This window comes from Acomys minous (genome assembly GCF_964271855.1).
Source record: "Acomys minous genome assembly, chromosome: 1".
Classification (NCBI taxonomy): Eukaryota; Metazoa; Chordata; class Mammalia; order Rodentia; family Muridae; genus Acomys; species Acomys minous.
The window spans coordinates 38,511,301-38,524,308 of record NC_140483.1 but is presented as its reverse complement, the minus strand read 5'-3'; the positions used below and the strand labels follow the sequence as shown (position 1 = coordinate 38,524,308).

Below are 13,008 nucleotides of genomic sequence, written 5' to 3'. Positions count from 1 at the left end.
TGCATGTATTACCATGCCTAGATTCAACCTGATTTCATATACACACAGACAACAAGCTCGGGTGGCACCATCTTCAATGGATTGTACTCGCCTAAATAAATCATTAATTAAGAAGATGTCCCACAGACTTCCCGTCCCTACAAGCTAATATTATGGAGGCATTTTCTCAATTGTGGTTTCCTCCTCACAACTCCAGCTTATGTCAGGCTTAAAAGAAAGAAAGAAAGAAGCCAAGACATGCGATTGCCACATACACATTTCATGGATATATGAAATAAATAAATATGAAATAAAAATTACCTAAACGGTAAATTTTATCCTGTGTGAGAGATGCTCTGGCACAGTCTATTCTAAAAAAGAATGTAGGCTGTGCTCTAAAATGATTCCCTGTCCTATTTGCAGGTTCTGTCTGGTAGTTTGGCAAACACTGACATAATGAAGGTGAACAAATATTGGATGAATGAATAAATGCATGATGGAGCAAACAAAGGAACATGTGCACACCAACGTCTGGAGAACAGAAGGCTGCAACAGGTAGCTTCTAAAATCTCATTTAGAATTCTGACATTTGATTTCCCCATCATTTTCACTGCATCCCAGGACTCTGGTAATTCACAAGCAAAGAGATTCCTGTGGACGTGAGATCAGAATGCTCTATTTCAATTAAAGTTATGTAGCATCTTCTAACTTCCCACCTCCGAGCTTGGAAAGGCCAGCAAAGGCAAAAAGAGATCTGATGGTGGTGAAGGAGGCTCACAAAAGTTTCTTTTGTGGCATTTCTTCTTTGTCTTCTGCAGAGTCCCAAGACTGACGTGTTGGGTATCATCCTGTTACTGTAATAAAACACCTTGACCAAGGCAACCAAGAGTTGAATTTGGGTTTACATTTCCAGAGGATTAGAGTCTATGACGGAGTGCAGGGAGCAGGCGATGGGCGTGATGGCGGAGTGGGGGGGAGCAGGCGGTGGGCGTGACGGCAGAGTGGGGGGAGCAGGCGGTGGGCGTGATGGCAGAGTGGGGGGAGCAGGCGGTGGGCGCGATGGCAGAGTGGGGGGAGCAGGCGGTGGGCGTGATGGCAGAGTGGGGGGAGCAGGCGGTGGGCGTGATGGCAGAGTGGGGGGAGCAGGCGGTGGGCGTGATGGCAGAGTGGGGGGAGCAGGCGGTGGGCGTGATGGCGGAGTGCAGGGAGCAGGCGGTGGGCATGACGGTGGAGTGGGGGGAGCAGGCAGTGGGCAGAAGTGGTGGCTGGAGCAGCAGCTGAGTACTTACATCTAAAGCCACAAACAGGAGGCAGACAGAATGCACTGAAGACAGTGCAGGCTTTTGAAACCTCGAAGCCTGCCCCCAGTGACACACCAAAGCCGCATCTTCTAGGCCTTCCCAAACTATGCTGGGTTATCCACTGGAGACCAAGTATTCAAATCTCTGTGATACTTATGGGGGACATCTCAAAGCATCGCAGCTGAGATGGAAAGTGGAGAAAAGAGGCCTGGCGTCTCTGTGACCTGGAAAGATGTGTTATTCCATGGACCAGGAAATGTTAAGCTAAGTCAAAAGAGAATGTGACTATTTGGGTTTTTTTGTTGGTTTGTTTGTTTGTTTGTTTTTTGTCTTGACAACCATTGCTTAATAATCCATTGCTTATGGCTAATTCTCTCATACTCATGGGCTGGGGGCTTTAGATATTCTTAGGAGGGCCACTGTAGTACAACATGGGTTTGCAGGAGCTTGAAGAAGGCTGGTTCCACCAGGTGGTGGCAGCATGCATCTTTACTCCAAAACAAGGGAGGCAGAAGCAGGTGGATCTCTGAGGTCAGCCTGTTCTACATAGTGAGTTCCAGGACACCCAGGGCTACACAAAGAGATCCTGTTGTAAAACAAAGAAACAAACAAACACCAAAAAGAAAGACATACACACACACACACACACACACACACACACACACACAGAGAGAGAGAGAGAGAGAGAGAGAGAGAGAGAGAGAGAGAGAGAGAGAAGGAGGGAGGCTTCTCCTTGAAGTTTACTCGAAGAGGTGGACTGGATGAGGCCCTCAGACAGTGTGAGGAAACAATGTCAGTGGAGGTATGGGCTCCATTTGGACTGACAGTAGAGGCGATCCCTATCCCAAATTAGATTTTCATTAATATTGATTGGTAGTAAAGAGAAGGTTTACCCAGTAGCCAGGTTCCAGGTAGGCATGCTAGGCCACCTTACCATACACAGCCAAACGTGACTGGGTAGAAAGGGGAGGCTTTCAGCTGGGCTCTGTTCTGAGAAGTTCCTGGAAGAGCTGAACTGAGAAGCCCTTCAGTGCTTGACATCTTATCTGCAGGACAAACCTCCCAGCCCATCACTAATTGTTTCACATTTATAGCATACTTGGGGAGCACTCCTATCTCCCCAACCCATTGTGTGGATGTTCTCTCAGTGAGGCTGTGTGACACCAGGAGGCAAGAAGCAGAGCAGGAAGACAGACTCCCTTTTAGAATGAGAGCAATCCAGAGCAATTTCTAGAGTAGTAGGCATGAGGCAAGGGGATCAGCATGCCTCTACTAGCTCAAGGAAAAGGATGTAAGAAACAATTTATTGAAAAATCATGAGGTGGGGGCAACATAGTTCAATCAGTAAAGTGTTTGATGAACAGGCTTGAGGGGCTGAATTTAATAATTAGAACTGACATCATCATCATCATCATCATCATCATCATCATCAACAACAACAACAACAACAGCAACAACAACCATGCCTGGTAGCAGACACTTTTAAGCTCGGCACTGGTGAGGCAGAGACAGGTTGATCCCTGGGGTGTGCTGGCCAGTGAGTCTAGCCTACTCAAGTGTCAAGATAAGAGATCTTGTCTTAAAAACTGAGATGGTTGTCCCTGGAACAATGATACCCAAGGGTCAATCTCTGGCCTCTGTATGTGCACGCATGTATACACACGAGTGCAGACACTCACACACATACATAAAGAATGGTTACTGTATAGCTAACAATAAGATGAATGCTTCCCCAAATGTTTTAATGTTATTTCACAACCACGATTTCATGAAGACATATATATATATATATATATATATATATATATACATGTACACACACACGCACGCACACACACACACACACACACACACCCACCACATATCACTATGTATTCCAGGCACTTTGACCTGTAACTCGACAGGCACTGAACTCAAGATTCTCCCATCTCCGCTTCCTGAGTGCTGGGATTACACATGTCAGAGACCATCCTCTGCTTTCATGAAGGTTTTTGTGTGCTTGCTTTTTTGTTTTGTTTTGTTTTGTTTTTGTTTTTTGAGACAGGGTTTCTCTATGTAGTCCTAGCTATTCTGGAACTTGCTCTGTAGACCAGGCTAGCCTCAAACTTCGAGATCTGCCTGCCTCTGCCTCCCAAGTGCTTGGATTAGAGGCTTAAGCTGCCACCACCACCACCTGGCTCACAAATGTATTCTCATTCCTATTTTACAGCTGGAAAGTGTGAGGCTCAAAAGAGTTAAATACATTGGCCAAGACCGAATCAAATGAAACTGAGATTTAAAGCCAAGTCTTTCTAACTTAAAACTATGGGTGAATCCTCATAGATCTGCAGTTTTGCTTTTTGTGGGCAGACTCTTACTAATGAACATTATTGTCTGATAGAATAATAGTATTGAGAAAATCTTGAGCATGTGTAGGATGCTCAAAAAGTTGATCCATGAATCTTTTCCAAGGGTGACATCAATTGTTCCCAGTGTTCCCAGAGTCCTGTGCTTCCTGCAGGCTGCAGAGTACAGGGAGCTCAGGGAAGCAACCCTGGCTTCAAAGCTATAGATAAGACTCAGGGGACTTCTCAGGCATCACAATCTAGTCCTGGCTCCATGAATAACACTTGTTCATGAACTCAACCAAGAGCCTACAGCATCTTTGAAGGTGGAGAGACAATGTGGCCTCTCTTCTAGCAAGGCCCCTCAGCTGCACTCAGCCAGCCTGTGTGGCTGACAGGCAGCATGGAGCTCTGGCCGCCACTGTACCTCTTAAGAGGCCAATGCGCCATCCCAACCCTGTGCTTCAGGCTTCTCTCAATGGCTCCTTTCTTCCCTCTTCCTAGACAAGCACACAGATCCTTATTTGCACCACCGCCAAGTTGGACAGCTCAGGGGGAGTAGGGGAGTGCCAGATTTTTAAAGGAGACCTGAAAACAGAAATTAAGACAATACATTCCTTGTTTGCATGCATGAAGCACTGGGTAGAATGTCAGATTCCAGAAGTTTTATTCATTCATTCACTTATTTATTGTGTATACTTTTTGCATGTGCTTTTGTGCATTTATGTGAGAATAAGTGTGTACATATACACATAGAGGGCAAAAATTGCGTGTCTTCTTCAATTGCTTTTCTACCTTAATTTTTTTTTTCAGTATCTCTCACTAACTTGGACTTTACCAATTAGGCTAAACCGGATGGCCAGAAAACCCAACGGATCCTTGTGTCTCTGCCTCCTCAGCATCTGGATTATAGATACTCAGCTGTATCTGGCTTTTTATATAGGTGCTGGGGATCTAAAGTCACATGGCAAACATTTTTCCAACTGAGCCATCTCCAACTGAGCTTCTGGAAGTTCCTAAAACAAGGGCAGAAGTATGGTCTAGGCCATCTCCCCATGCCTTGTGGGGAAGTTTGTGGAGACAAAAGGAGACAGTGAATATGCTTTGTGATGCCCAACGTGCAAAGGACTCAGGGTATAAGATATTCCAGAGTTCATCTCAGACTCCACAGACCCTCTGTGTGCATATCATTATTATGGCCAAGAATCTCAAGCAGAAAAGATACAAAACACTTGGCTAAGGGGGCATAGCGCGGCAGAAACTCAGGGACATAGGGGCTCACATCACCTCATGGTTCAGGTAGCATCCAGGCCACTCCAGTTCCCATTTATCACAAGGATGCCTGCCCCACACCATCAAGATGGTAATATTGACATGTCCTGAAAACCGGAGAGGAGTCTGGGCAACTTTATATGGAGACCCCATGGCATATGGAAATTAGTCAGTGGTTATACTTTCCTAAAAGAGAGACAGGAACACAAACAGTTCAGGTTAATGAGAATCAGTTTGATGGGCAGAAGTCATGTCAGCTAAGTGCAGGACAAGAATGTCTTCCAGGGAGGGTAGCGACTGCCAAGACCACACCACAGTCACACAGCTCTGAGTGAGAAACTAAAGATTTCCAGGGTGGAATGAGTCAGGAATCAGGCAGAGGCATGGTTAACAGTGAAGATCCTGGTTGGGGCTGTAGCTCCAGCAGTAGAGCGCACAAACAAGGCTAAAGTCCAACCCCTGGTGCCACAGAAAGGAAGGCTGGAGAGATGTCTCATCAGTTAAGAGCATTAGTGGCTCGTAAAAAGTGCTCAGGCTTGGTTTCCAGCACCTACATGGAGGCTTACAAACATTCATAAACCCAGAGGATCTGATGACCTTTTCTAACATCTGCAGGCATCAGGTATGAATGTGGTGGCATACAAACATAAATGTAGGTAAAACACTCATATGCATAAAACAAATACATCTTTTAAAATATACATACAAAAGAATATAGTCACACACATATATAATATATATATATATATCTTATACTTATCTTATACTTACATTGTATCTGTGATTTTGGAGAAGATACTTCAGTGGGCGGGGCCTCCGTGTCCACAACTTTTAATGAGGCCAGCACTAATAGTGGGCACCCCAAGGGCATGTGGTGAGGACTAGCTGGGATGCTGGGGTGCTGTATTAGCATAAGGTGAGTGTTAGAACTAGTTAGGACTTGATGATCTGCCACACACAGCCCAACTCCAGCACTCAACTCCATAGGCCTCTTCACAGATCAGCAAAGAAGTCACCATTTTCCTGTACATGCATCTAAATCCCAAAGCCCGAAGGATATGGCCACTTGAGATACTTTGACTTTGGGTAAGTGTTGGGATGTGGGCTTCCTGAACCCCATTTGGACTCTGAGAGTATGATGCACATCTACACTTCATGCCCTCTGCCTCTGAAGTCATGCCTGCAAAATACAAAGGAGCAGAAAGCAATCTGCTCTCTGGATCACACCCAGAAAACTGGTGTTGGGTGCGAGTGTTCCTATCAGAATTATAGCACCAACAAGGGCCATAGGGGCATAAAAACAGCCACGTTACCCAGGAAACCAGCAACATCAGCATGAAAGTAGAACGAGCTAGCCACACCCCCTTCATGCCCCCTTCTTTTTTTTTTTTTTTTTTTTCTTTTCTTTTCTCCAACACTAGCTTAGAACGCATTGTGTAATGCAGGTTAACTCCACACTTGACCCACTCGCCTCATGCTCAGAGGGCTGGGATAGCAGGTGCACTCCACCACACCTAATTTACCAGCTAATTTTTCTGTTCCAGACTATGTTCTGGACGTATTGCTGGACTCTTGCAATGTATTATTAATGTAGTCCTTCCTAGTCCTTCATAAAGTTGATACTATCCTGATTTCCATTTTTTAGATGAGGATCCAAGGGATGAAGGAATTAAATAACTTGCCCAAGGTCAACCTAGTGGGTGGTAGGATCCAAACCCAGACCCAGAACCTTCTGTCAGCCAGCATTATTTTTGGCCGCATAGTGACATCACAGGTAGCATGTTCCAAATTTCTATTTCAATGTCCTTAGCACTCAATCTAATAAAAGAATATTAGGTATGTGGGGTTTTGTTTGTTTGGTTGATTTTTTTTTTTTTTTAGCATATGAGTTTTGAGTGCCCAGAAAATCAGAACTACTGAGCCTTGTATCCTGGGTCAGCTGTTCTCTTCACAATAGACCCTCATGGGAATTAGCACTGAAGAGAGCCAGGGTAGAGCTGGACTCTGTACCCATACACCAACTCCCTGTACCTCATGCACCAGCTACATTGCCATGAACATTTCTGAGCCAAGGATTGGATTAATAAAAGAATCTGAGGACTGCTCCCCATTGCTGTTCAAGCCCCTGGTCTGTGCAGGTGGGCACGAGAACAGGGCACTAGAGTGAGGGGTAAGGTGGGTACTAGAGCGAGGAAAAGGTGTTACAGGCTTTTCACTGAAATGCTCCCCCAGATAATGACCTGCAGTTGGAGGTCCGTGAGCACAGCAGGGCAGGAGTGAAGGAAGGATGGCTTGCTTTGTGGGAGGAGGGAGAGAGAACAGGAGGTCTAGGGCCACCTGCAGGAGGACTGAGAGGCCTCGGAGGAGGGAGGAGAGCCAGCTGTGGGCAGGAAGGGAAGGCGGGGAACTTGAGGGAGCCTGAGGTTCAGGCAGAGAGAGGGCAGTCCCGCTGTATTTCCCAGGCTGCTCCGTGGATGTAGGCAAGAAGGTGGCTGAATGTGTTACCTTGGCTGCACCTCCCGCTCCTCTCTCTGAAGCTGCTGCTTTGGACACAAATTGGGGGGAGACACAGAGACATCCTTGCTGACAGGAGACTGGTTCTGGTAGCTGAGGGTCCAAGTGGGACAAAAAGCCTGGGCAGGGTGCTCTACACCGTTCTCTGCATTTTCCAGGTAAGCGACTGTTTATGTGAAAACTAGAAGCCAAGAGCAAGGGCCCAAGTAGCAGAGAAGGTGGGAGGTGGCTGGGGTTGGTGTAAGCTGGAAGGAGCGCAGAGAGAGAGAGAAGCAGGGGCTTCCGCAGGAGCAGGAACGAGCCCCAGGCAGGCTCCTGAAGGGTGTCTGTGTGCCAAGTGGGAGACCTGGGGCCTGCACCGCGTCCACGGCCTGGCCGATGGATGTGGATGAAGTTCAAGAAAGGGCTGTGCTCTCGTGGTCTCAGAACCAGGCATCTGGAGAGCAGAACCTCCAGCGATGCCTCCTTTTTAGCGTTCCTCTTCCTAACCAGGTATGTTTGTGCAGACTTTGCCAGATAAGTATACCCTGAGCCCTGATCTCCTCCTAGTTTTCCCTCTGGCTGAGAAAGAGCAAAAGTCAATGACCACAGAAGGGACAAGGAAGGTAGACCATATTCACCGGGGAAATGGCTTACCAGAAGAGGGGGTCCTTGTCTGGAAAAGCAATCTTCCCAGAGGCTCCTGAGAAAGGTAAGCTGGCAGAAGCCTGTGTGATGGCCTGAGGAGGCTTACCTGTGGACCAGAGGAAGGGAACAAGACACGGGCTATGGAGAACAGGGGGCATATGGGTGATAAATGGATAAGGTGAATGGTCCACAGAACAGAGGAATCTCCACAGCATGGTGCCTCACACAAAGAGGATGAGGCCTCAGTATCTGTTTCATACAAAGCCAGCATCCCTTTGTTCCCCAGCTGGGGGGAACTCCACACCTGATCCAGCACACTAGTCAGCTGGAGTTTGCTAGTGGCGTGCCTCTTCTATCTGCGGCACATGCACACAGTTGCTCTCCAAGATCCGTGATGCCAAAGATATTCCAGACTCGGTTTCTGGTCGAAACAGACACCAGCCACAGGCTGAGATGGTATGGGGGGGGGGTCAGTGTATCAAGAGGAATTACCCCCACCCCTCTACCCTGGGCTTCAGGACACAAAGGCAGGTCTACAATAGGTCTTCAGTATGTAAAATAAGTGAAGGTTCCTCCCCATGGGGCAGTAAGCAGGTCGGGGCACAGAGAAGACAGTTTAATAAGGCAGGTACAGGGCATGCGAAGTACAAAGGCAGCTCCTCTCATCCCTGCTGAGGTGGAGGTGGAAAGTGGTGCAGGCAGGGAGGGAGCGAGGTGACAGTTACTCTTCAGTGACTAATATTCCTGGCCACCCCAGCAGCAGTCTGTGCAGCATGGAACCAACTCTCTTTCTCCTGTAGAGGGCAATCTGGGTCAATGAGCGCAGGGAGGAGCCCTAGGCTGAGCCAGCACAGCCAGGGTTCCTTGGCCCAGCAAACACAAGGGGCTTTGATGCCTGGGAAGAGCAGCAGCTCTGCCCCTCCCTCCCTCCCCCTGCCCCGTGCCAACTCCCCCCCCCCCATTTGCTGTAGCTGTTCTTGGCATCGCCTAATCCCAGGGCAGGCCTTGCTCTGGAGGCCCCAGCTAAAAGATGATAATGCCCAGGGTTCATCATACAGCAATGGGATCGGAGGAAAGGCCCAGAGCTGGTGTTTTTAAGCTGGGTAGCCTCGGGCAGGCAGAAAACCTCATTAAGGTTCAAGGCCCTGTCTGTAAGATGGAAGGGCAGATACAACAATAGCAGCCTCTGTCTGGAAGGAGTACATGAAAATGTGTCTGGGAAACCGTCAGCATAGAGTAAGTGCCCAGAAGAACGGGAAAGTTAGTCTTTATTGTATCTGGCATCCTCAGGGTGTTCCCTAAAACTAAAGCAAGCTCACCCCACTGGCCAGTGACTAAGTCCCATCCCCACCCCAAGGCCCTCAGTAGTCTCCCGCATTGGAAGCCAGTCCCTTACACATACATGTCTCGTTAGCTGTCACCCATCAAGCTTTGTCTGTGTCTTCAAGCTAAAGCAAAACTAAATTGAAAATAAAACTCAGGTGGCTTCTGCGTCTCATGCCTTGGTGTCCAAACCTTAAGTCCATGCTTGCCAAACTGGGGAACATGTACCCCTGGGGGCACGTGTGGAGTATGCTAGATGTGTGATGCCATAGGGAAAGGTTAAACATTGGAAGGTGAAGAGAGAATATGCATTCCCATGAACGTTTAAAGTGGAGTATTTTAAACTCAAGCTGGATACCCTGTCTCCTTGAGTGCTTCTCCTCAGCTCCTGTGGCAGTTAGGGCCTTACCATCCATTGCAAAGACCTCAAAGACCTCGCTCAAGCAGACAGGTGGCTTGGAAAGCTGTCTGGTATCTTATGCTTTCACTCCATATTTCTGGGGGACTATTCTTTGCTTTCAGAGGAGGTGGCCTACGCAGCTCAATGCCTGCGAGACAGCCCCAGATGTCCGTTATAGGATAACACACTTGCCCTCCTGGCAGGACAAAGCCTGTTTCTTGCTGTTTCACCTAGTTCTCCAAGGCTAGAGAGCATCTGTTTTGCTAACATTTGAGGTGTGGGCACCCAGCAGATCCCCCTATGTCCGGCTGTCTCTGGATTTCCAGAAGGGAAGACGGGCGACTATGGCAGTTTCAGAAGGACCCAGAGCCTCCTTCATCCCAGATGGTCAACAGGATGAACAATGTGCCTGCCACGGGTATCAGTGAGAAACGGAGCCATGGTGGGACCGCATATCCTCTGGCTATGAAGGATGTTAAGTACACTCACTGTTGTTTATGCCTCATCTTCTTCCCTTCTGCAGGAACAGACAATAGCAGTGTGTCTGCACACCACGGCACAAGTGGACTCCCAGGATAGGCGGAGCAAGGTGGCTCCTGACAGCGTGATTCATGATACCCAGATGTTGAACATGAACTTGGACAGTGAAGATGAGGGCGGTAGGGAGGGTGGCTTCCTCGTAACTCAGACCAACACTGACTTGCCATGTGACACTCAGCCCTGCGAAGAGGAAGGGAAATGGTCTGTGTCCTTCAGTGCTGGACTCAGGGAGAAAAAAGCTGAGGAGATGCTTGGGAAGACCAACAACTGGGGGAGAGAGGCACGCAAGATCACCCAGACCCAAGATTCCCCTAGATTAGAGGAAGCTTTCACTGCTCGCTCCAGAGGCTCCTTAGACAAGGCTGTAGCTCAAAGGCAGGCCCCCAGGGACTCTGTGAGCAACGATGGGGGCAAGAGGGCAAACGAGGATACAGTCCCGGAAGTCCCGAGCAGCCTCTTAGACAGTAGAGGGTCTTTCGTAGCACAGAACAGTGCAGCTGCATTCTCCTTAGACAAGAACTCTCGGGAATATTTTTCCAGGTTTGAGAGCACCCCAGCGCAGACTTCAGGCATTCCTGCCAGCCTGGCATCAGAGTTGGCAAAAGCACAAGGCAGTAGAAAAGTCCAGGGCCAGGTGGGCCCAGGAGTCAGAAAGCAGGAAAAGGAGGGTCCTGATAGGTGTGTGCAGGGCAGGCGGGCCTTTCAGAAGTCCAGCAAACTTCAGGGCCCCGCGAAACACAGTGGTGCCAAGCCCTATGTTTGCCAACTGTGTGGGAAGGCCTACTCCCATCGCAGTACGCTCCAGCAGCACCGGCGCCTGCACACAGGCGAGCGGCCATACCAGTGCCCCTTCTGTGACAAAGCGTACACTTGGTCCTCTGATCACCGCAAGCACATCCGCACCCACACCGGTGAGAAACCCTACGGGTGCCCGGACTGCGGGAGGGCCTTTGTGCGCTCCTCCGATCTGCGCAAGCACCAGCGCAACATGCACAGCAATGACAAGCCCTTCCCATGTGCCCAGTGCGGTTTGACTTTCAACAGGCCTCTGTCACTGCTGCGCCACCAGCGCACACACCTAGGCGCCAAGCCTTTTCGCTGCTCCTCCTGCGGCAGGGAGTTCTCGGTGGCCAGCCGCATGGTGGAGCATCAGCGCGTGCACTCTGGCGAGCGGCCCTTCCCCTGCTCCACCTGCGGCAAGTGCTTCACCAAATCCTCCAACCTACACGAACACCAGACGCTGCACACCGGCCAGAGGCCCTTCAAGTGCGCCGACTGCGGTGTGGCCTTCGCGCAGCCCTCGCGCCTGCTGCGCCACCAGCGCATCCACACCGGCGAGAGACCCTTTCATTGCATAGAATGCGGCCAGGCCTTCACCCGCTCCTCCACCCTAAAGCGACACCAACAGATTCACTCTGGGGACAAGGACTTCATCTGTGAGGAGTGCGGCAGGGCCTTCCACTTTGCGTCAGAGCTGGCGCAGCACATCCGGTTGCACAGTGGGGAGAGGGCCTACCAGTGTGAGGGTGGCAGCCAGGCCTTCACCTGCTCCAACCACCTCCAAAGGCACCAAGCCAAGCATGACACCTGCAAGAAGGAGCCTGTTGCCTTCTCCTACTCCGATGAGTGACAGCATCATTGGCTTGCTGCTAAAGGAAGCTAAGACTTCACATTCCTATTCTATCTTCAAAGCTGTGCTGCCAGCCAGGCCTCAGTAGTCACGCCCTCTCCCACTCCTTGGTTTCTGGCCACGGGGTGGTCCATGTACTTTGTGTATTTGATGTGTTGTGAGACAAAATAACGTCTAGGATAGTGGCCAGGTGTGCAGTTTCACACCGGTCTCCTGCTGCTCAGAGGCCATGAGCAATTGGAAAAGGGTAAGTGAGATAGGTGCTGGCCAGTAGTTGTATTCCTTGGGTCAGGAGATGTCAGCCAATGAGAAGGTATAGAATTCTTTGTTAGCACTAACTGTGCGGGATGCCATGGGTACACTGATGAAAAGGGTCTATTTTGCTCTTTCCTCAAAGCCATATCAAATATTGAGAAGGCCATCTTTAGAGAAAGATTCTATTTGATTTTTATATAAAAGAATCCTCAGATATGATTCCTGTGATGGACTTTTCCAAAGAACAAAGCCAACCTGAGGGTAACTCAAACGAGCCAGACATCCTAACGTGTCACTCACTTGACTGCTAAAACGACTTTACCCTCGAGGGAATGTCTCTGTGGGTCAGCTTTAAAGTACAGATGGCAAGAAGGGGGTGGGGGTTGTTCCATGTTTGGGAGGTAGCGATCCCACAATTTCAGAATAGCCTCAACATTCAGAAAAGAGAGAGGCCATTCCTCTTAGCAGAGGCCAAGGTGACTGGACTCACCTGGCTTCCACCCATAAAGTTCATGGGTGTCTCTCTGCCGCTGCCTTTCCAGGTCACAGGATGGGCACTTAAGCCACAAATGTCACTTACAGAGAGAAATTGAATTCTTCCAGATAAATCCACCTGGATCATTAGCTGTGGTTTGAAGGAAATAAAAGAAAGCGCTCTTGCCCCGGTGCCCATGGGTTTATTTGTGTTTGTGTCAAAGTCATTAAAATCAGCCGAGAACGTCTTTATGCCACATCATTACCCTCTAATAAATTTATTCAAAATCTGCCCTACTAACAGTCATTTTTCAAATTACAGACACAGAGATTCTCATAAAATTGGTGGTTTGGTCCTTTGGACCTTGA

The 13,008-nt window shown here is 48.9% G+C and overlaps 1 protein-coding gene across 2 annotated transcripts in view; it reads left to right on the top strand.

Annotated features, from left to right (window-relative positions):
* Window positions 1-12,875, top strand: part of ZNF648 (zinc finger protein 648) — a 78,419-nt gene extending 65,544 nt beyond the window's left edge. Inside the window, exons 3-7 of one of the 2 annotated variants that reach the window (XM_084796682.1) lie at window positions 403-534; window positions 5,864-5,962; window positions 6,758-7,014; window positions 7,339-7,882; window positions 10,264-12,875. In XM_084796682.1, the coding sequence (XP_084652808.1) occupies window positions 7,769-7,882; window positions 10,264-11,910 (1,761 nt within the window). In that variant the 5' untranslated portion in view covers window positions 403-534; window positions 5,864-5,962; window positions 6,758-7,014; window positions 7,339-7,768 and the 3' untranslated portion in view covers window positions 11,911-12,875. The other variant, XM_084796683.1, reaches the window with a different exon arrangement.
* Window positions 12,876-13,008: the final 133 nt, after the last annotated feature.